This window comes from Cucurbita maxima, unplaced genomic scaffold (genome assembly GCF_002738345.1).
Source record: "Cucurbita maxima cultivar Rimu unplaced genomic scaffold, Cmax_1.0 Cma_Scf00008, whole genome shotgun sequence".
Classification (NCBI taxonomy): Eukaryota; Viridiplantae; Streptophyta; class Magnoliopsida; order Cucurbitales; family Cucurbitaceae; genus Cucurbita; species Cucurbita maxima.
The window spans coordinates 3,120,720-3,143,379 of NW_019272024.1; the positions used below are offsets into that span (position 1 = coordinate 3,120,720).

Genomic DNA, 22,660 nt, shown 5'->3' on the forward strand with positions numbered 1-22,660 from the left:
ACTACAATGTAACCCCTTAATACACTGAGTTTTGACCTACAATTCGAAGGTATGTCATATTTTCTCGACTTAGAAAATCAAAACCAGTTACAACATATTTGGAAAGTTTAATGATAAAATATAGCACAGTAATTAGTAATGACCTGATACTCCAAATAAGAAAAGAATAAAAAAATTACACAATGAATAAGTCCACGTAGTGGCACATTCCTTACAATTAAATTAATAATCGATATAGATCGAGTAACATCGAAATATCCAAGTAAGGAACAAAGAATACAACATAATCTGTACAACAATTAGCGAGCAGCTTACATTATGAAACAACCTTCATTCTTTGTCTCCAAGGTCGCTCGAGCATCGTGGCGTGGAGTGAAATTAAGACCAAACATCTCTCTGGAGGCCTGATCTGGTTCTACATAGTTAACAAGTTTTGCAACAACGGTCGCGCTCTTTGTTATGTGATCCATATCTTTTGTATCATTCCATAGAAGGTGAACCAATTGCAATCTCCTATTGTTAGAATCCAATTCAATGCCCCATTCTGTGAATAGGGCCTCTCTTTGTTTCCTTGAGAGCCTCTTCTGCATTTCTCTGCACAACATTTGCCTCTCCCGGTGAAGCGCCTTCAGACTGATCATAGATGGGATTTCATTTTACCGAACAGACCAGGTGGATTTTAGAGGAAAATATGATTGGATTTGCATTTAGCGTACCTCAATGCTGGTGTCAGTGTTTGGCCATTTTCCACGGTTTGGTTTCCTTGAGAAAATGAGTCCCTGAGGAAGGATAGTCTCCTGAACTCTACCTCCATGTAAATAGAATCAGCTGGATCGCCACCTTTAAATAGAAGGAAAAAGTAGGTTCTATGCACCAATGAGACATTACAAATATGCCACAATTCAATTATGTCCTTTTGAAGCCTTCTGAATTCCGAAGGCCATTCTGAAGGACTTATCGTGTCATTATGGATTGGATCCACGCCTACATCTTCCACGTTCTTCGTAGGTTCAAAGGGCTTTGGTTTATCCCCAAGCGCCTAGAATACGAGACAAACATGTTAAGTAAAAATCCTCCAAAAACATTCGTATAGGAAAGCATAGAAGAAAGTAAAACAACTGGAAAGCATAGAAGAAAGTAAAACAACTGATCTAGTCCTTATTTAAAGTTACTTTAACGTAGGCTTGTTTGAATTGACTTTCTAAGTGGTTAATATCACTTTTTTTCTTAACTTGAAAAGTCAACCCAAACAGCCCATAGGCTGTAGTCAATAGCTTATCTCCAATAGAATAAATATTTAGCATCCATACATTAGATTATTATAAAGGACACGTAGACCAAAGAAGTACTCACCGCTGCATCAAGAAGATGCTTTTCACTTTCAAGGTTGGATATCTGCGTTGTTATATCAAGAAGTTGATTTATTCTCTCAAGGTTGGATATCTGGTCATGTTCTAGGTCTGTAGCTGGAGTGGTCACATCACTTTTGTCGTCTTCTAAAACTTCAAGATTCTGTTCACAATGCTCGTCTATGGAAGCACTCATCTGGGAAGTTTGAGAATAAGTTACTGACGACCGCTCAGTCTCAACATCATATTTCAATGGAGCATGGAAACTCTCAGGTCTCCCTATGAAGTCTTCTCCAAACCAAATTGGTGGTGTGCTCTGGATTTCCTTGATGTTCTCTGTAGATAAGGTTCTCATAAAACTGCCATTACAACTTCTACTCCTAGTTGGATTTAGTCGTCCAGAATTACTCATATCTTTCTCTATATTCCATGGAGAAGGTTTCTCTGGTGATGGGATCACATAGAAGGGACTGAAGTTGTTAGGCTTGCTATCTTCGTCTGCAGGGTACGATTCTATTGGATTTAATCGTCCAGAATTACTCATATCTTTCTCTATATTCCATGGAGAAGGTTTCTCTGGTGATGGGATTACATAGAAGGGACTGAAGTTGTTAGGCTTGCTATCTTCTTCTGCAGGGTATGATTCTAATTTCCATTTGTTACTTTGCCCTTTATCAGCTACGTTCGAGGTTGTTGTGACAGGAGACGGAGTGGTAGAATCAACATATCTTTCTGGGCTAGAATCTGACGTGGTAGAAACTAAGTATCTATTCATACTTGATTCTTCCATCTCAATACATCGCACTTCCTTGCAGATATCCTCGGAGTTCTCACAGGGCAGTTCTTCTACCTCCTCCATATATGGTTGGGTATCATCAACCAAAGAGGGAACTATCGATGATACTTGTGGAGGGGGTTTACCTAGCAGGATGTCCTTTTTAACTTCAACAAGATGCACAAAATGATCATCAGAACCAGTGCTCTGTAAACCTGAATACTGAGATGCGTCAAAAGATCCAGAAACATCACCGAGGATTTGAGAATCTATCATTACTGTTGTCTCAGATGGGCGACTATCGAAGTCCCAGGAAGACCGCGCCCGTAATCTTGGGTACTGATCATCCAAATCTGGCTGAAGAAGATGCAAATAACTTAACATCAAATAAATAAGCTTTTTTTATCATGGCACAACAGAATGCTTTATTCAAAATGTAAAATGGCATACCGATGTCATTGAAGATTTATCCTCTTCAACCATTTTAAGGAGATCCTTAACCTGAGATTGAGCATGGTCTCGTTCCATGGTAAGCTCACTTAAGTCCTTTTTTAGCTGCATGACGAGACAAACAAGGAAGAGCAAAGGAATAACTTAGACCAAGTATCACTCTATTGTCCTCCAAGAAAGTAAATGTTAGAGAGCATTCTAATGGTAGCACAAAACATATCAATAAAATGGTGAATAAACACAAGCCTAACCATATAATTGCAGTACTTTATTATGCCTGAAAAAGTTGGACACCTCTAACCCTAAAACATAGTCATTTCTTGTTTCAATATGGTTTTGTGGAGTAATTTTTTCTTATTGTGCCAAAGCATGTCCCAGAAAAAATAGCAGCAACCTATTGACGATGAAATAACATCAGAGAGCTTTCGGACCAAGTCATTTTCTACTTATATAAGGGAGCTATATGTATGTCACTTGCACCATATAGTTGATGAAAATTGATCGCAAACTAACATGTGAATTTGAATTATCCACATCTGCTAAATTGAACAGATTATGAAGTTACAAATGATAAGTCATAAATTCAGTGTCAAAACATGCAAAAGATAAAAAAATAAAAAAAGGAAAGAAAATTACCTTTTCAATCTGGAGATCTTTTTCTCTAACTAATGCGATATCAGGTCTTTCAGAAGTTTGTCCAGAGCTTCTTAACTCCCTTTCCAATCTTGCCAATTCTCTTTGCAATTGTTTCACTAGAGCCTTATCAGACACAACTACGTTTACCTGAGCATTAGTAACAACTTCTTTAGCACAACTGGCAAAAAGGAGTGTGTTTCTTGATTGCTCAACATGGATTTGAGCAGGGCTCATGGTACAGATGATCGCAGTTCTAGCATTGCCTCCCAAGGAAGATTGCAATATACGAGTTAACTTCGAATCCCTGAAAGGAATATGTCCATTTCTTCCCTTACTGCATCCAACAAGGAGTTCGATATGTCAGCAAGTGCGAACTTACAAGAGGAACATGTAAGAAGCTAATAGAAAGACCGTGTTTAAAATACTATTTGGTTCCCCACTTACTAATTCTATTTTCTTATCTATACTTATTAAACATTCAAATTTTGGCCTTGTACTTTGAATAAAACTTAAAAAGGGGTTCCCACTGTTAGTTTGCTATTACCTCAGTTAACCTTCCTCTGATTTGGCAATAAGAATCTGTGTTCCGGGAAGAAGATATGATCTACTCTGGCAGGTTTTCACTCACACGGGCGTTAAGAAATATCTTCTATAAGGAGGAGAGTTTCCCAATCCCTCGAATAGTTAAGTTTATTACTTTCTTATCGTGGCGCATACCTTTCTCTCTATATCAGTCATCATATCCACTGGAATAAGAGCTCTCTAGTGCGCAGACCAAAGAGAGAAGACGGATAACAAAAAAGGAAACAGGAAACCGGGGAAGCTAAGTCGGAACTGGGAAAGATGTGAAAGATTTTGGCCATGGAAAAGGGTATGACCATATTGCTTAAATATATTTGCACTAGTAGCTGAAGAGATGAGAAATAACAAAGTAGACGTTATCAAAACCTAGAGGGAGTTTGAAGGAGAAAGGAAAAAAAGGCTGAACGAGGAGTCAAGCAACCAGTGAGGAGAAGACTCCAAAGTACTGGAAGATGTTGGAGTCGCTTCATTTCGATGGGAGTGGTTCCCATGGGAGAACTTCCAAGTGGAATGAATCTTCCAGGAGAATCGCATATCTAAATCGGCTAAGATGAAGGCAATTTTTGGCAAGAGAGGCCCTCGTGTGATTCCTTTCTATACCAATTTACATATCAAGAACCCTTCAAATATTTGACCAAATTGGCACCGACAATGGAAAATCAATTGTCGTTAATAAGGACAAAAGGTTCAGTTTATACTGTTTGAAAACTTAAGAAACTATGGTAAATGAGAAGTTGCTGCCTCCTTTAAAGTCAAGGGATTAAACCGTTCTAATTTCTTCACTCTAAAAAATCCGGAAACATTCGGCGGACCAATTGCAAGGACGTTAGAAACAATCCAATGATCACATGCACATCAAACCATAATGAAAAAGGGAAATTATATGCTTAACATGGAAGTAGAAAGAGAAAAATTGCATGAAGTACCTGAGCTTACGAATAACAGTCCCAAGAGTAAGCAAACTACGATTTATGTGACAACCTTCTTTCAGACGTGCACCAGCTGATAACGACTGAGATGCACGTTCACTTCCAGCCAGATCGACAAAATTCTGCATCCATGCATGATTTCATTTAGTTTATTTATTCACCGTTTAAATCAAATCCATCGCTTCTCAATTTAATAAAAACGTTGTGTTTATACCACAGTAGCTGTGAGAGAACTCGACTTGCCGTTGCCTAAGAATTCACGAGCTGAGCTCTGAATTGTCTGGAAGGCAGGCATAATCAACAGTATTACTTTAAGTAAATATAAGAATTGACAACAGAAAAGGCGACACTATCAATACCAATCTAAGAATCTGATGAGATCTGGAGCTTGCTTCATTCAAAGATGTCTCCCCTATCTGCCTTTGAGCTGCAAAAATACACCAATAACATCATATAACCAAACAAAACTTGTTCTTGCTTGTTCTTGCAAAGGCGAGAAGATTTGAAACTGCCACTACCTTCGCAAAGAGATAAAAGTTGTTTAAAATGATTCCTGTCCCTCAGAGTTTCCTCTGTGAGTTTCTCAACCGTGGTTCCCCTCTATCAAAATAACTTAAAAATCAAAGATCATCAAATGAAACGTACTCGAAGAGAAGATGAGGGAAAGATAGACTTGCTTAGTTACCTCTGAATCATCCAGGAGTCTAAGGGGAGTGTTGTCTAAACCAAGGAGGTCCCTCACAGATTCATTATATATCTCAATGGCAGAAAATTTCAAAAGAAATTCCCTCTCCGAGTGCTTGAGAAAAATAAAAGAAAACAAAATTAGACCAAAGAGAATATTATACCGAACCATTCATTATCATTACTTAATCTACCTTCTTTATGTAGTCATATATATCTGCCATAGCGTAATCCGTAATTCCACTCATGGTGTACGTTTTCCCACTGCTTGTTTGTCCATAAGCAAAAATAGTTGCTGTACGAACAAAAATACAGTGGGAAAGAAAATAAATATGGAGTTTCATGTTAAATAATCGAATGCAAATAGGAAAAAAAAGTAGTTCTTGTTCGTTCATACAGTTAAGTCCACTGACAACGGAAAGAGCAACTTCCTTGGCACCCTCCTCATAGACCTTCCGTGTTGAGCAATCGCAACCGAATACTCTGTCTATAGCCGTTCATATAAGAAAAAGGGGCAGCGAGAGCCCAAAACAACAGACAAAATTAAATATTCAGTACCGTCACTGCAGCCATAAATAGGGGAAATTCAACCACTCCCTGTCTCGGGAAATGCTCGATTTGAAAAATTAAAACCCAGAACAGAGAATTCAAGAAAAAAAATGATCAAATTTGATGTATGTTTACAAGAGGCATCGACTTACCAAATGTATACGCGGATGGATACACGGAGCGTTCAGCCAGCGAAAGCGCATTCCGGAATATAACAGTGTTGTCGTTGATGCATTCCCATTCCGAGACCTCATTCCTTGAAACCTCCTTCTCGTTCAAAGGGCGCAGACGAACTGATACCAAAATTCTCTCTTCACGTCCACTTGTCTCTTCCATTATTAGCTCTTCGCCACCACCAGCGCCCATTTCTCGCCGTCTCCTCTTGCTTCAACACCGTAAACCTTCAATAACTAAGAAATTGAGACCATTCATAAAGGGATCGATTATTTTCTGCCGATCAATGTATTACAATTTAGACACAACAACGCACCAAGTGATGTTAGGACCTTATGGAGCAGTAGGGCCGACAGAACCTCACTGCCCTGCCTCCTCAATGATCTGCACCAACAAACTAATCATGAGTCAGACATTGAGTGCAAATTCGCATACATTTTTTTTCAGCGTTTTCGTCAGAAGCATGAACCTAGATTTCTCTGTCTTTTTTACTATTAGAAAAATCGACAGAACATGTGCATACTCAGGATCTCAAACAACCAGCCATCAATTTATTCTATTATATAAACAATTTGGAGTTTTCTGATTATGGTCCATGTTAACAGACTGTCAACGACTTCGAGTCTCCCCCATTCATTTTAAATCGTTTTCCAAATCATATGATAATTGTAAACCACCTTTAATCTCAGCTTCGAATATTCTACAATCAACTTCAAGGAATGTTTGTGGCCTCCGCAAAAATCTTCACAACCACGATAATACTCGTTACGATGTGGAGGCAGAGGAAGTTCCAGCTTCGATTCCCGTAAATACGATTGGAACTTGGTTTCTCCTCTTCTAGCTGTTTCACAGGTTATCCCAAATTTATCCTAAATTTATCTCAATGTCGACGCTAATAACAAAACCACAACAGAATTCAAAAACAAAAAAGAAAAACCATAACGAATTTTCCGCGAAAACAGAAACAGCGTTACCAGAATATAGGTAAAAACAACGAAATATTCCACAAATTTCCAGCTAAACCGAATGCGGATGGCCAGAACGAAACAGAGATAAGAATCAAAGATCATGCAATGCCGCATACCTACACTAACGCAATTGAAAACAAATCGAAAACCGTGAAGTCAAACTTGACCATTTCAACGTAGACCGAAGAAACGGAGCAAATGGTTGAGTAGATAGAAACTTCCGTCCAGAAATTTACACCAAACCGATCCTCTGTTACAAATCCAAAGCAGAAACATAGAAACTAGGCTAAACAAGAACAGAAAACCGAATTCCAGCTAGAATCATGCAACAAGTAGAGAAAAATAAAAACAGAAATTGAAAAAACAGTATAAGTCGAGTGAAACTGAACTGAAAGAATGTCGAATCCAGAGAAGGAAGATCACAAGCTGTGGGGTACTGGAACTGTTACAGGCACTGAAAAAGAGGTCTGAGCGAGAATGGAAGCAGTCTCTGTCTTCCGTTTTTCTATGACCGTGTGTTCTAGATCTGGATATTACAGTGGGTCTGCGTTATGAGGTGGAGATGATAGGAAGAAAGAGACGGCGTTGGAATGGTTATGGCGTCGACTTCCGGGGTTAGGTGTTAATCTGCAACTTTCGCTCGTAAAATTATGCTTTTATTTCCCTTTCGATTTAAAACTGCCGCGCCAAAGGGTTCTTTCAGTTGCTTGCTTTTTTCTCAATTTACTATTTTACCCTTCACTACCTAATAAGCCCGTATGTACCGAGTTCCACACCCGATACTTCTCGATACTATATTAATTGTTCGAATTCACGAGAAGCACCCGGTCGTATTCTAGTAAGCCCGTAGACATCAAGTTCCACACTTGGTACTTCTCGATACTATATTTGAAGCAATTGTTCAAATTCACGAGAAGCAACCAGTAGCATTCTAATAAGTCTATAGATACCAAGTTCCACACCCAGTACGTTTCAATACTATATTTGAAACAATTGTTCGAATTCACGAGAAGCAACCGTTATCATTCTAGTAAGCTTGTAGATATCAAGTTCCACATCCGGTACTTCTTGATATCATATTTGAAGCAATTGTTTGAATTCACGAGAAGCACCCGGTTGTATTCTAATAAGCCCGTAGACATCGAGTTCCACACCTAGTACTTCTCGATACTATATATGAAGCAATTGTTCAAATTCCCGAGAAGCAACGAGTAGCATTCTAATAAGTTTGTAGATATCAAGTTCCACACCCTGTACTTTTCATACTATATTTGAAGCAATTGTTCAAATTTACGAGAAGCAACTTATATCATTTTAATAAGCTTGTAGATATTAAGTTTCACATCCACTACTTCTCGACGTCATATTTGAAGCAATTATTCGAATTCACGAGATGCACCCGATCATATTCTAATAAGCCTCTAGACATCGGGTTCCATTCTTTATACTTCTCGATACCATATTTGAAACAATTATTTGAATTTTTTATGATAGGTAAATAATAATTTGACGGTAGGACCTGTCATTTTATTCAAAAGGTTTAAATTAATTCCATACGTCCTACCTTTTATATATATATATATATATATATATATATTTATTTATTTATTTCCTCTATTTCTTTGACATTTTTATTACAACAATTAAAAAAAAAAAGGCTTAAATAGATTTTCCTCCATATTGGGAGGCAAAGAAAAAGGCAAGCAATTGTAGGGTTTGGAATGGAGAGAGTGGGCACAACTTTGACCATAAAAAGGGAAGAGAGTTGAAGCAACACAACCCACGTGCTTTCCCACAAATGCGGACTCCCAACCATCCTTTGTCCTTTTGTATTGCCTCGGGTTAGACGAGTAATGGTCGTAGGGCGACCTAACCCGATTCTTTGGCTCTCTCTCGAGTTATTGTCTACACCAGCCTGATCGTAGGGTTCAATATGCTTTCGATTAGACAAGTAATGGTCATAAAACAATCAGAGCCTTGTTTGGGCAAGCTGACCCAGTTCTTTGGCTCTCTTTCTCTCGAGTTATTTTTCACACCTGATCACACGGGTTGTCTCTCTCTTGGGCGAGCCTAACCACATGTTAGGTCTTTGGCTCTCTCTCTCTTTTGGGTGAGCCTAAACACATGTTATTGGGCAAGCAATCTCGCTTGGGTGGGCCGACCCTTATTCTTTGTGTAATAGTCTAAACCCATTCTTAACAAATATTGTCCGCTTTAACCCGTTACTTATCACTACAACCTCACGATTTTAAAACGTGTCTATTAAGGAGAGAGTTTCACACCCTTATAAAAAATGTTTAGTTCTCCTCTCAAACCGATGTGAATCTCACACTTCGATTCTAATCACGAGCTATGCTATTGAGTAGTCTATCTATTTGGGCTTTTTGAGTTTCAATGATTTTTAGATTTGACTATATGGCTACTTTTCAAGTATATATGTTTGATAAATCTCGAAAATATTTATTTTGTATTTAATAAACTATTTAACGTTAAACGTATTAAAGAACATATTAGATATTTCGAACATATATTTAATCTTTTAATTATAATATTTTAAACATTTATAATATTATAATAAATCTTTTAAAAGTTAAAATTATTTTTGAAAAAAATAATAATAAGAGACAAAATTACACATGCCACCTCATGCATGTGTCCACGCCGCTATGACCTGCACATGCCCCACCACCATCCTCCACATTTAATTTATTATTTATTTTCTCGTTATTTTTTCTGTTTTTTTTTTCAATCATTGCCGACAAAATTTGATTCTATGAAGTTGGAAATTCGATTTTTTTTTTTTTTAGGAATTTTAATTTTGTATTATCATGCATGTTTTTTTTTTTCATTTATTATTTCAACTATATTGTGCTATATTGTAATGTCCCACATTAATTGGAGACGAAAACAAAACACTTCTTATATGGGTGTGGACACTTTCCCCTAGTAGATGCATTTTAAAATTTTGAGAAGAAACCCGAAAGGGAAAGCCCAAAGAGAATGATGTCTGCTAGCGGTGGATCTGAGTCGTTACAAATGGTATCAGAGTAAGACACCGAACGATGTGCCAGTAAAGACGCTGGACCCCAATAGGAGGTAGATTTGGTAGGGGTCCCACATTGATTGGAGAAAGGAACGAGTGTCAGCGAGGACGCTGGGCCTCAAAAGGGGGTAGGTTGTGATGTTCCACATTGGTTGAGGAGAATAATAAAATAATATTTATAAAGGAACGAAACATGTATATGAAACATAGAAGATAACAAAATATTCTTATAAGGGTATGAAGAGAAGAACGAAACATTCCTTGGTGTTAAAACCTGGGACAAGTTGGTGTTCCAACGTGGACGTTGGGCTCCCAATAGTGATGAATTGTGAGATCCCATATTGGTTGGAAAAGGGAACGAAACAGGGCTCCCAATAGAGATGAATTGTGAGATACCATATTGGTTGGAAAAGGGAACGAAACAGTCTAGACGTAGAAGAGAGAAGATAACGAAACATTTCTTATAAGAGTAGGAAAAGAGAAAGAATCGAAGAGAGAAGAAGCATGTGAAAAACTTCTCTTTAACAGACGTATTTTCAAACCGAAACAATATTCACTAGCAGTGAATTTGAGCTCTTATAATATATATCTTTTAAGTTCTATCGAGCTAGTAGGGGATGACGTCAGCGAAGAGTTTGAGAAATAACAACCAAAATGAGGCTGAATGTTTTCATGTCTGGGCCCTTATACATTCTGAATTGGGCCATAAGATAATGGGCCTGTCGGCACAATGAAAATTATTCCATGGGCACTCCCTTCAGAAATTATAATTTATTATTATTATTATTTTAAGCAATTTTGTCTCAATTATATATTAGTTATTGAAATTAAAAGGTCGTTAGGGTCTCGTAACAGTGACCCCGATCTATATTTTACCGAACGATTCTTCTATCAAAAGTCACCCAAATAAACGAGAATATAATCGTTCTAGACAATTTTCTCTATTGAAAAAGTTTTGCGCTTCAACGGTCTAGAATAGTTGCAACCACCGCACTCTATCTAGAGAGGGGTCTGTTATATCATTCTCAAAGAAGCTGAAAGTTTTTTGTTCAAATGTTAAATATACAAACAACTATCACAATATTATCCATTTTTGACATGAACTTTCATGGATTTACTTCATTATCATCGAATCGGTCTCCAAAACTTCATAGATCGAGACGATTATCCAATCCAATCAAAGTAGATGAAAAGAGAAAGATTAGAGTGGGATGGGTATGAACCACAAATAAGAAAGGTTGAAGATGAATGGGGCGCCACGTGCAGAGTAGAAGATATTAGAGAGAAAAGATGAAGAATTACCAAACCCCATCTCAACCATCCATTTGTATCCAATCTTCAAACACACACCTTATTTCTGCAATATAATATACGGACAAAAATTTGGTTGGGCCCCGCGTCAGATATGTAATTGGTGGATGAGAATCATCCGAGACGCCCATTCATTTCTCCCTAACAAAAACTTGTGGCCATGGACTGAGCTCTGAGTATGGTAATTTCAAAAATAAGGGCTCCTCTTCAAAAACAGTAAATCCATACCATTTTGCCCTTTTCATTGGCTGCCATGTGCTGTTCGTCACATTTATTATTGTTTCTGGTAGCCCGATTGTCTTCTCGAATCTCCTTTTACCCCCTCAGGCCCCGCTAATCCAACCCCATTTCTTAATTTTTTCTCTCTCTTTTTCTATCTCTTCCTTGTCATTCTATTCCCCATCATCGTTTTCGTTGTCAAACGTCAAGCCCATCTGGTCTAGGAAACCTCAAGAACTTGTCGTTGTTCTTGATATTGGTTTGTGAATTTTGTGTGTTTTTGTTTGGTTTATTTGGGGGAAATTGTTTTTGGGTTTTGTTTTGTGGTGAGGAGGGGGGTTATGAAGGCGTTGTTGGTGGCGTGCGGTTGATTTTGTTGGGCGAGGAAATGAGCGTGGGGAGCTTCAATTATGAGAACACTTTGTGACGCTTGTGAAAGCGCTGCTGCTATCGTCTTCTGCGCTGCTGACGAAGCCGCGCTTTGCCGCTCTTGTGACGAGAAGGTATTCTCTTTTTCCCCTTCTTTGTCGTTCTCTTAGATTTTTGCCCATTTTGTTTCTGTGGGTTGATCTTACTTAATCTTGATTGTCATTACTTCATTTCTATTCTGTTTGGGATGATAATTGAATCGTGGATTATTGGGTCTTTGAAATCATGGGCTGTTGGATATATGCTTGCATTTGATTGTTGTAATGTTGCTGGATCTTGTTCTTGAGGTGTCTTTCAGGCCTAGCAATTCTTGCAAATTTTCATTACATTTGCTGATGGAAACCTTTGGATGAAGGCTTTTGTTGGGTGTCAATTTGGCAAGAATCATGCTCCATATCTGCATTGCATTTGATCTCTCTGAAATCCATGTTTAAAGTTGAAAATTGCTGATGTTTACTGCCTCACCAAGTGGCTTTTCTTAGCTGAAACATGATCAATACGAAGGATAATGTGAGATCCCACCTCGGTTGGAGAGGGGAATGTAACATTCCAGGGTGTGCAAATCTCTCACTAACGGATGTGTTTTAAAACCTTGAGGGGAAGCCTGGAAGGGAAAGCCCAAGGAGGACAATATCTGCAAGCGATGCGATGAGTTTGAGTTGTTACGAATGGTATCAAAGCCAGACACTAGGTGGTGTGCTAGCGAGGACGCTGTGCCCCCAAGGGGGGGTGGTTTGTGAGATCCCGCATCGGTTGGAGAGGGGAATGAAACAATCCTTATAAGGGTGTAAAAACTTCTCCCTAATGGATGCATTTTAAAATCTTGAGGGGAAGCCCGGAAGGTAATGTCCAAAGAGGACAATATTTGCTAGCGATGGCTTGGGTTGTTACAAATGGTATCAAAGCCAGACACTGGGTGGTGTGCTAGCGAGGACGTTAGGCCTCCAAGGGGGGTGGTTTGTGAGATTCCACATCGGTTGGAGAGGGGAATGAAACATTTCTTATAAGGGTGTGGAAACCTCTCCCTAACGGACGCGTTTTGAAACCTTGAGGGGAAGCCCAGAAGGGAAAGCCCAAAGAGAACAATATCTGCTAACGGTGAGCTTGAGCGGTTACAAATGGTATCAAAGCCAAATACCGAGCGGTGTGCAACGCTGGCCGGGATGGATTGTGAGATCTCACATCAGTTAGAGAGGGAAACGAAACATTCCTTATAAGGATGTGGAAACCTCCCTCTAACTGACGCGTTTTAAAACTTTGAGGGGAAGCCCGAAAGGAAAAGTTCAAAGAGGACAATATCTACTAGCAGTGGGGCTATAAAAACAAGTGCCCTCTGCAGTTCTGTTGGATTTTTAACACGAGGATTGTCAGCTTGGATGATAATTTGATTAATCTTTGACATTTCATTTGGTGTTCATACCTCTAGTCTTGTGGCTTTCGTTGAAGCATAGCTTATGCTAAATTGATTACCTTCTGATGAACAGTAGATTGATGTTTGAATGGCTGTATTATAATTCATTCCTGCTTCCTGAGACATATGGTTGGAAGAACTTACCTAATGTCCTCTAAACTTCACTGAATTTAAAGCTGAAATCTTATCAAATATGTTGCAAACTTGTATGATAGGTCCATATGTGCAATAAACTTGCAAGTCGACATGTAAGAGTTGGCCTTGCAAGTCCGAGTGACGTTCCCCGTTGTGATATATGCGAGAACGCACCTGGTAGGGAGGTCCTTCCTTTTGTTTTTGGTACTCGTTCGCTCTGTTATATATTATGTTTCGGGACGGTATGATTAACTAGAATCTATGTATTTTTCGCGTTCGAAATTGTATGTAGCTTTCTTTTACTGTGAGATAGATGGAAGTTCCCTTTGTTTGCAATGTGACATGATCGTTCACGTTGGAGGGAAACGAACACATAAGCGATACCTTTTGCTAAGGCAGAGGGTCGAGGTTGGTTGATCGATTACGATATCACCTCGTATATTTTCCACCTACATTACGATTCGAACTTTGAATTTCTTGTTCTTTTCCAGTTTCCAGGAGACAAACCTATAAATCTTGATGATCCATCTCCACATTCCAAGGTTTCCAATGATATTAGTAAAGGACATAACCTGCCACCACCACATAAAGTGACCGTGGAAGATAACCAGCAAAATCATCACCGACTATCACCTGTTCGAGTAGCTAACGACGATGGTCATGCCGAGACCGACACGAAAATGATCGATTTGAATATGAAGCCTCAAAGGGTCCATGGGCAGGCTGCTAATAATCAGGTGCAAATGCTTTCCTCATCTCTTACTCCATGACGTTGTATTCTTTTAGCACACTTAAAAAGTGATTCCAAATAGACCCGAATCCAACTGGACGATTTACGTTGATTGGAAACTTATCATGTCTGCTGCTGGTATCCATATTATATTACATTATTTCCCGGAACTCGGTTTCTTTTTCAGGATCTATGATCATGAACTATGAACCATGGCTTTCGATAACACATCGACACAATTGCATTCATCATTCTTCCCCTTGGTTCCGATACACAAAGCAGGACTTGTCACGGCTGCTCGCAGTGGAAACCTACATGTTTGGTTCGGTCGGGGGGCGTAAAGGTTCGGTGTCGAGCTTGTTTAGAATTGTAGAGAAGTGGTTGGATAGATTTGAAAGCAAGATATAAGATAAAAGCAGTGCTTTTTAGTGAAATTGCAGGTGCTGTAATATTACAACTTTAGAGACACAGACCCAGCACACAGCAGGTGTTGTTGGGAGAGCAAGTTAAGTTGGTGTAGGTAAACCCCTTCTTTTGGTTCTGGTCGGAAAAAAAATATATATATATAGTTTTATTGCTGTTCTCTTGTTCTTCATTTGCTAAGCTTTGTTCCTAACCATTTTAAAAAATAGTTTTCTGGTCTTTTTTTTTTTTTTTTGGAATACTTTATTTTAATGTCTTGAATTTTCATTTGCTTTTAGTTTGGTTGTTTTTGCATTCAAATTTTGCTTTAATATTCAAGTTTTTTCGTTTAATTTTGTGGAGATTTGGGTCGGAGATTTTTTCGTGAGGAATTCATGATAATTTACCTAATTAGCACACCACCTATTCGGGAGACGTCAAAATTGTTATATTTCCAACCGATGTGATACCTCACAATTTACTCCCTTAGGGCTAGTCACACTGCCTGATTTACTCTCTTAGGGGCTAGCGTCCTAGTTGGTACACTGTCTGATTTACTCCCTTAGGAAACAACATCCTAGTTGGCAAATTGCATGATTTACTCCTTTAGGGGGCTAGCGTCCTAGTTGACACACTGCCTGATTTACTCCCTTAGGAGCTAGTGTCTTAGTTGGCAAATTGCCGATTTACTCCCTTAGGGGCCAGCATCCTAGTTGGCACACTCTTAGGGGCCGTGTCCTAGTTGGCACTCTCTTAGGGGCCAGCGTCTTAGTTGGCACTCTCTTAGGAGCCAACGTCTTAGTTGGCACACTGCCTGTCTGATGTCAAATCTATCACTAACCGTTATTATCCGACCCAATTATTAAAAAAATCACAGTGGATGAAAAGTCCGGTCTCCATTTAACTAACTAGAACAAATGCTTGGAAGAAGTCACTTCTAAAATAATTTTAATGTGAAATTTAGTGATTTTATTTAGAAAATTAGGCACTAAAATAGAACCATAAAAATAGTTAATGGATACGGATAACGTTTCTATATTTTAAATTTAAAATAATTGATAATGGTTCCTTAGAATCATTATTTCATTAATAATATTAGAATCAAACCTAATTAGGATAAAATAAATTATTATGTGACTTTATTTATATGATTAGTTATGTGTAACCTCACCAAAGTTACATCATTGGAGTTAAATTATTCAATTAAATTAATTATTTCTCAAATGTCACTTCAAAGAATCAAAACCAAATCTCATAGGCTATATTTTAAGTTTTTATTAATAATTGATTTATTAATTTTTATTTAATTTTAATAGCCAAATGTAAGTAAATAATGGTCGACTTTGAAGCTACTCAAAATAATATTTTTTGTCTCGGGTGCTCAAAGGAATAATTAATTAATTAGGAATAATCTCATAGTTGATAAATATGATTTTTTTAATAATTAAAAAGAAAACAACCCGATAACCCAAGATGGTTCGTTCGTGAAGTCTATTATGAGTTTGCTTTCAATTTTAACTAAATTATTTTCTTTTCTTGTAATTTATATCTTTATTTTTTGTAATTTATTTATGGATATTATTATTATTGAGTTTGGGATAGAAATTTGAATTTGAATGCGATATTTTAATTAATTATAAAGGATTAGTAAACAGATTTAAAAATATTTTTTTTATTTAAATATTCCAAAAGGGAATCATGCCATTGAAAAAAATTAGTTCTTAGGGAGAAAAACAGAAGAAAAAAAAGTGTTTTTTTTTTGAAGATAAGCAACGATTTGTTTGGTGCAGTTCGGATTGGCTTCGACACCATCAAGAATGGGGAAGATCCTAACAATAGTTCGATTGTGGTTGGTGGCGACGGCGGTGGCGTTGTCCTTGTCGGCGCTCACTACCGGCCACGTAACGCCTCGCACTGTTCTTAATCGATTGTCTTCAAGCAGCTCGTTCTTGACCCGGACGGAGCATTGGTTTAACCAGACACTCGATCACTTCTCTCCTTATGTAAAAATTGCACTCTGTTAAGTCGTAATTCGATTTCAATTGGCTTGATTTTATTTACTGAGGATGCTGAATTTGTCTCGGGGGTAGTTGTTCTGTGAATTGTATCTACTTAGCTTGCCTTTCAGTTCATTTATTCGGGATTGTTTGAAGTATCTTCTGACCAATTAAGCTAGGGGAATTTAGTATTTGCTCGAGCTTGACGTAAGTGGCTTAGGCTAGTTTTGACCTATAAGGAACATACATAGCAATTTTTGTATTTCTCGGTCGGTCTGAAGAATATCTATGTTAGTTTATTAGAATGGAAATGAATTTTTGATTTGTTTCTTTCTGACCACCCCAGCATGTAATGAGCTCAATCGTATTGAGTTCACATATACTTTACGACCAAGCAATTTTTCACTAAATTCTTTTAGAATTTCTTGTGTATGTGAATGTCAATGTGATGCTCATTAGTTCAATTCAATCCAATTCTGCTCACTCTTGGGTGCTAACATATGCAGAACCATGATAAGTTTCAGCAGCGCTATTACGAGTTCCATGACTACTTTCGGATTCCAGATGGACCAATATTCTTAAAAATCTGTGGTGAAGGTCCATGCAACGGGATTAGCAATGATTATCTAGGAGTATGTTCAACAATACCTCCAATCATCTCTTAAGGGATTTGTTTTTTGTTGTATTCGAATGATAACATGAGGGTCGACCTGCGAGTGGTGTACTTTGTTTAATGTAGTACTCTAGTTTAGATTATTTGTGAATCAGGGCTGAGCTTTGTAGAATTTACTTCGCATGCTAGTGATTTTGTTCTTCATTTTGTCTTAAAATATTTAAGATACTTTTTGGTTATAGAGCCTGTTACTTTCGAGGAAAGCAAAATGCACTTTCAACCACTTCCTCAAAAGTACGAAGTTGTGAATGTTTGTAAAAATGTATGTGAGAAAGGAGGGTGTTGTTGATTTAGATTTTTGGGGTTCTTGCTTGCATGTTTGGTTCACAGTTATGACAGTGGTAAAAGGGGTTTGTGAAAATGTATTTAAGAAAGGTGGATGTTGTTCATGTATGATTTAGTAGTGCTTGTATGCAAGTTTGTTCATTATGAAGTGGTGAATGCTTGTAGAAATATATAAGAGAAAGGAGGGTGGTGTTCATCTCAATTTTAGGATTGCTTGTAGAGAGATCGATGGGTAGACAGATAGAAAAGGGAGAAATCTATAATCTTCTCAAGTTTTTTTAGTTATTCGAAGATGTAATCCCTTTTTTCATGCTTATTTATGTTATGCAGGTTTTGGCAAAGAAGTTTGGAGCAGCCATTGTTTCTCTTGAGCATCGCTACTATGGGAAGAGTTCCCCTTTCAAGTCATTGACGACAAATAACTTGAGATATCTTTCGTCCAAGCAAGCTTTGTTTGATTTGGCTGTCTTCCGCCAGTACTACCAGGTCATTATTACCCAATTTATAACTATATTATCAATTCAAATGTAAAGAAGATTGAAGTAACTCATGTGTTTGCATATGTCAAATGACTCATAATCTAAAGTAGGATTATTTTTGTTTTTGAAAACGGGAAAAAAAAAACATGATATTGGATTTTCACACTTCACTACGACTTAACTAGCCTAGCGTTTATGGTCCACGTGCATGTTCAATACATTACCATTCTGATATTAATAATAGGCTTGACTAGTTATTTCTCAAATTATATGTAAATTAATGTCCGTCTGTTGGTGATCTGCTTGCAGGATTCACTGAATCTGAAGCTGAACAAAAAGGTTGAAAACCCGTGGTTCTTTTTTGGTGTCTCATATCCTGGAGCTCTTAGTGCGTGGTTTCGACTTAAGTTCCCTCATTTAACATGCGGAAGTCTCGCAAGTTCTGCTGTTGTTCTTGCTGTCTATAACTTTACTGAATTTGACCAACAGGTGATTCAAATATGATGTCATTGGTTATATGCATTCTCCTATTTGATTCAATCACCTTCAAATTCTATACAAGAATAACATTCTAGTCTCTCAAACTTTTTTTAAATGTGCTCCTTTGGACAATATCCTGAGTTGTCTTTTTTATGCAGATTGGTGAATCTGCCGGTCCAGAGTGCAAGGCTGCTTTGCAAGAAACCAATCGACTTGTTGAACAAAGATTTGCAACAAACAAAAAAGAAGTGAAGGCATTGTTTGGTGCGGGAGAGGTTGACTTTCCACTTAATCATTTATAATAGGACACTATATTTGCTGTTCTCTTATTTGGCTGCTGATATCTAGCGTGTTTACAGCTGGAAATAGATGGAGATTTCTTTTATTTCCTGGCAGATGCCGCTGTCATCGCGGTAACTTTCAGTCTTGGATCACTTTTCTTTATGTATAATTTCTTTTACTTTCAGCATTCGTTATCTTTATTTGTTAAAATTATGCAGTTTCAATATGGAAATCCAGATACAGTGTGCTCTCCTCTTGTTCAAGCAAAGAATGCAGGAAATGACTTAGTGGTATCTTCCCAGTTCTTGCCTTTATTTGTTTATAATCTTTTTGTTTCCCAATAAAAATGAGAAATATATTACATTTTCAAGATTAGGATGTGCAGCAGGAACTGGACGAAAACTAAACTTTTTTGAGGTCATGAAGTGCACCAATTAGATGTCCAATATGTAAAAAGCCTGAAAAAGAAGCTAGGAAATGAACCTTGAGCCACTCTTAGATTTATCCTTTTACATTCCCCTCAGAAGTCATGTTATTCCTCTCCTTCATGAAGTGCAGTTAAACATCCAATCCTATGTTAATAATTGAGGAATGTAATGAACTTTTTTATAAGGTCAAGGCACAAATGGAGCTAGAAAGTGAACCTCATGCCACTCCATATAAACCTATGTTCCACTCTCTCATTTGAAAATGATATTATTTTCCTCCCCTTCCATACTCGAGCATTGGATAGCCATGACGGTGCAATCAAAATGAGTTTTGTTCCCTTCATTTCTTCTCTAACTTGCAAACTTTTCGAGTCAAAAGTTAACGATAGAGTTTCTTGGGTTTAGTCCTTGAGATACTTGTTTCTTTAACCGAACACCGATGTTAAACTCTATTCCAAGTGTAGTTGCCAAATATGGATTGTCTATATTTATTAAAAAAACTTGCTCGATCGTTTAACCAAAAACTTGAGCATCGAACAATTATCCTTCAATAAAGCACAAAATCAATCCATGCAAAACAAATGCTCCCTGACCTACTCTCTATATTGGCACTATCCTTTAAAAGGGCCCATTTTAAGCTTAACCTATGGGTTTCTTCTCTGTTCATAACATGCAATGTGCACATACATGCAGGTTATGTCATCAACTTTATTAGATATCTTACTCTTTGAATGCCATTTACTTTCTCCTGCAGGATGCCTATGCCAAATATGTTAAAGATTATTACATTGGAAGTTTTGGCACTAATGTTCAGACTTACAATCAGAAACACTTAAAAAACACCAGTCCGGGTGAAGATAGCGCTGACCGGTTGTGGTGGTTTCAAGTTTGTTCTGAAGTTGCATATTTCCAGGTTGCTCCAGCAAATGATAGCATGCGATCCTCCAAAGTTGATACAAAGTATTCTTCCAGTCTCCTCTTTGTGGATACCATGCTTTTGATCAGTGAATTTTTATCAGATTTCGATGTTTCTTTGGTTGCAATTTTTTAATAGCTCACATGATAACAGATATCATCTGGATCTCTGTAAGAACGTTTTTGGAGAGGGCGTCTATCCGGATGTAGACAGCACAAATATTTATTATGGAGGCACAAAAATTGCAGGTGCATACTGTCTTCTTTTCTGCTACCTCTACTTCACTTGGTTCTGTGCTTTTAGTTTGAGAAGTCAGTCACTTTAACCGTCATCCCTGTAATTTCTTATTTTTACCAATGCAATTCAAAGCTCTCTTTGGCCAGTTCGACATACTGTAAAAAGAATTGTAAATGTGTATACGCCGGGCCTTTCAGTCACCAAAATTGCTTGTTTAGCCATAATTAAGAGCGTTTCCAGTCTTATTTTACGTCTGATCAAAAATTGCTTTTGCAGGTTCAAAAATAGTTTTTACAAATGGTTCGCAAGATCCTTGGCGCCATGCATCCAAGCAAATTTCATCTCCAGACAGTGAGTTTTGAATTATTTTGTTGTTCTTAATATTCATTGCCCAAGCTTATGTGAAACTCCCAGCCTTGAAGTGATCTTATCCAGGTCAATTACTCTTGATTGCTTCTGGATTTCCCTGGAAGAGTTTTTGTTGCATCCAAGGATTTTATTAAATTATATCGAAAGGTTTTTACTTAAATTAGTGGCCATGGTAATTTAAAATGGTGTTGTATTGAATTTATTTAGGAGATTCATTCATAATGTTATTTACAATTCCTCTTCCTTCGGTCTTATCTTATTTTCTTTTTTCTCTGTTCAGTGCCATCATTCCTCATAACATGTCACAATTGTGGCCATGGAACTGATTTGCGAGGATGCCCTCAATCTCATCTAAATATTGAAGGTATGTATAGATCTACCTTTATATCAACCCTTTCTTCCTCATACACATTATAAAAATGATTTAGATCGAGCATATGGGAGTCGATCTCAATCTCATGTAGACCTTCAATCTTTTTTTTTTTTTTTGGGGGAGGGAGGGGGGGAAGAAGAAAAGGCCATTAGTCCAAAGCCAAACGATCCTAAATCAATCAGAAGTTTGTTTACATGAAATTTTGAGATTTGAACTTGATGGTGCAAATCTGAACCCTGTAATTCACCTTAAAAATGCATGTTCCCCCGTTTGATCAAGTTTAGCACCGATCTTCATCTTTCTGAAGTAGTCTGTCCTTTACATCCTTAAAGACTGCATTGTTTTTAAATTGTCCAACATCTGCTCTTTCAAGTAGTATTTAACCTCTCAGTTTTTCCGAGAGAGATGAATTTTATAGCTTTTTGTAATGTCTAATTGTTTGATCTCTTCTTTAGGATCACGTTAAATCACTCCTAAACTAAAGAACTCTAATGATTTAACGAACTTAATTTGTTGCTTCATTGCATTCTCTAAATCTGACCTTCCTCTCTGCCTCTGTCTCTGTCTCTCTTTAGGTGATGCTCGCAACTGTAGCTCTCCCGACGCAGTTCACAAAGTTAGGCAGCAGTTGGTAGAAAAGATGGATCTTTGGCTGTCGGAGTGTCAAGCCACCACTGGTAGGAATTATATCTGAAGCTCAACGATCAAGTCCTCCTGCTTTGAAAATGGTTTTTAAGCGAAGATTTTTAAGCACTTAAAAGTCATTTCGAACGCGCCTTAAATCATACTTTGCCTAATCGCTGTCTGTGCATATTATACTCAAAACAGATGTTTAGTTGCTCCATTGAGGACATCATATCAATCCTACTCTCCTCTCTTCTGATGCAAGCAAGGAGCACGAATTATGTGGGCATGTATTTAAATTTGCACAATAGTATAAATAATGAATAGATTTTTAGACCTTCATAAACTTGACCCTCATATTTACATCTGTCATGTATTTTATTGTTCCACTTCCGGTTATTAAAAGATTTATATTATATTATTTATTTTTTTCGAATAATTATTTTATAAATTATTATTTATATTTATAAGTTAAAACTCAATCGTTGTATGATAGATTCAACAAATATATTCTTCATTTAATTACAAATGATATGTAAAATCATAAATTGATACTTGAATTTAAATGGATCAAATTAAAAATTGATATATTTGACCTTTTGAAATCGATGAAAATAAGAGTTTAGAGTTAAAATTGATACTCCTTACAAATTTATGTTTTTTTCCTAAACTATTTCTAGTTGTATTATACTATGTTTAGAAAAATAAAATCTTACTATATTTTGATATATCCTAATCTCT

General features: G+C 37.3%; 3 protein-coding genes across 14 annotated transcripts; 2 read left to right on the forward strand and 1 right to left on the reverse strand.

Annotated features, from left to right (window-relative positions):
* Window positions 1-175: 175 nt before the first annotated feature.
* LOC111482917 (kinesin-like protein KIN-7E) lies at window positions 176-7,724 on the reverse strand. Of its 11 annotated transcripts, none has more exons than XM_023128950.1 (17): window positions 7,486-7,724; window positions 7,213-7,346; window positions 6,806-6,969; window positions 6,445-6,512; window positions 6,107-6,364; window positions 5,803-5,892; window positions 5,600-5,700; window positions 5,407-5,520; window positions 5,240-5,321; window positions 5,081-5,148; window positions 4,936-5,001; window positions 4,719-4,843; window positions 3,211-3,544; window positions 2,575-2,679; window positions 1,354-2,481; window positions 717-1,039; window positions 176-633 (listed from the first exon to the last, which is right to left on the reverse strand). In XM_023128950.1, exons 5-17 carry the CDS (start codon window positions 6,318-6,320, stop codon window positions 312-314), a joined length of 3,072 nt encoding a protein of 1,023 aa, XP_022984718.1. In that variant the 5' UTR covers window positions 6,321-6,364; window positions 6,445-6,512; window positions 6,806-6,969; window positions 7,213-7,346; window positions 7,486-7,724; the 3' UTR covers window positions 176-311. The 11 variants fall into 11 exon arrangements, with proteins under 11 accessions (XP_022984718.1, XP_022984719.1, XP_022984728.1 ...); XM_023128951.1 differs by having other exon boundaries at window positions 7,213-7,382; XM_023128960.1 differs by having other exon boundaries at window positions 1,354-1,739; window positions 1,872-2,481; window positions 7,213-7,724.
* A 3,869-nt stretch (window positions 7,725-11,593) lies between these two features.
* On the forward strand, window positions 11,594-14,930 carry LOC111482919 (B-box zinc finger protein 18-like). Its single transcript, XM_023128961.1, has 5 exons — window positions 11,594-12,172; window positions 13,725-13,821; window positions 13,937-14,052; window positions 14,136-14,381; window positions 14,562-14,930. The coding sequence occupies exons 1-5, from the start codon at window positions 12,080-12,082 to the stop codon at window positions 14,568-14,570; spliced, it is 561 nt and encodes a 186-aa protein (XP_022984729.1). The 5' UTR covers window positions 11,594-12,079; the 3' UTR covers window positions 14,571-14,930.
* Window positions 14,931-16,528: 1,598 nt separating this feature from the next.
* LOC111483046 (probable serine protease EDA2) lies at window positions 16,529-22,282 on the forward strand. 2 transcript variants are annotated; one of them, XM_023129144.1, is made up of 13 exons: window positions 16,529-16,779; window positions 17,280-17,405; window positions 18,062-18,217; window positions 18,520-18,699; window positions 18,849-18,965; window positions 19,050-19,103; window positions 19,191-19,262; window positions 20,155-20,360; window positions 20,470-20,564; window positions 20,830-20,904; window positions 21,203-21,286; window positions 21,871-21,972; window positions 22,124-22,282. In XM_023129144.1, exons 1-13 carry the CDS (start codon window positions 16,594-16,596, stop codon window positions 22,129-22,131), a joined length of 1,461 nt encoding a protein of 486 aa, XP_022984912.1. In that variant the 5' UTR covers window positions 16,529-16,593; the 3' UTR covers window positions 22,132-22,282. The 2 variants fall into 2 exon arrangements, with proteins under 2 accessions (XP_022984912.1, XP_022984911.1); XM_023129143.1 differs by having other exon boundaries at window positions 21,871-22,282.
* The last annotated feature ends 378 nt before the right edge of the window (window positions 22,283-22,660 follow it).

Excerpts from the sequence above, each read along its gene's own strand:
- LOC111483046 (XM_023129143.1), top strand. The coding sequence starts at position 16,594 with ATGGGGAAGATCCTAACAATAGTTCGATTGTGGTTGGTGGCGACGGCG. Across the intron at positions 18,218-18,519 it reads TCTTCCGCCAGTACTACCAG|GATTCACTGAATCTGAAGCT; the intron begins GTCATTATTACC and ends ATCTGCTTGCAG. Across the intron at positions 18,966-19,049 it reads CATTGTTTGGTGCGGGAGAG|CTGGAAATAGATGGAGATTT; the intron begins GTTGACTTTCCA and ends GCGTGTTTACAG.
- LOC111482919 (XM_023128961.1), top strand. The coding sequence starts at position 12,080 with ATGAGAACACTTTGTGACGCTTGTGAAAGCGCTGCTGCTATCGTCTTC. Across the intron at positions 12,173-13,724 it reads GCCGCTCTTGTGACGAGAAG|GTCCATATGTGCAATAAACT; the intron begins GTATTCTCTTTT and ends CTTGTATGATAG. Across the intron at positions 14,053-14,135 it reads TGCTAAGGCAGAGGGTCGAG|TTTCCAGGAGACAAACCTAT; the intron begins GTTGGTTGATCG and ends GTTCTTTTCCAG.
- LOC111482917 (XM_023128956.1), bottom strand. The coding sequence starts at position 6,320 with ATGGGCGCTGGTGGTGGCGAAGAGCTAATAATGGAAGAGACAAGTGGA. Across the intron at positions 5,002-5,080 it reads CTCATCAGATTCTTAGATTG|ACAATTCAGAGCTCAGCTCG; the intron begins GTATTGATAGTG and ends CCTGCCTTCCAG. Across the intron at positions 1,040-1,353 it reads AGCATCTTCTTGATGCAGCG|GCGCTTGGGGATAAACCAAA; the intron begins GTGAGTACTTCT and ends CTCGTATTCTAG.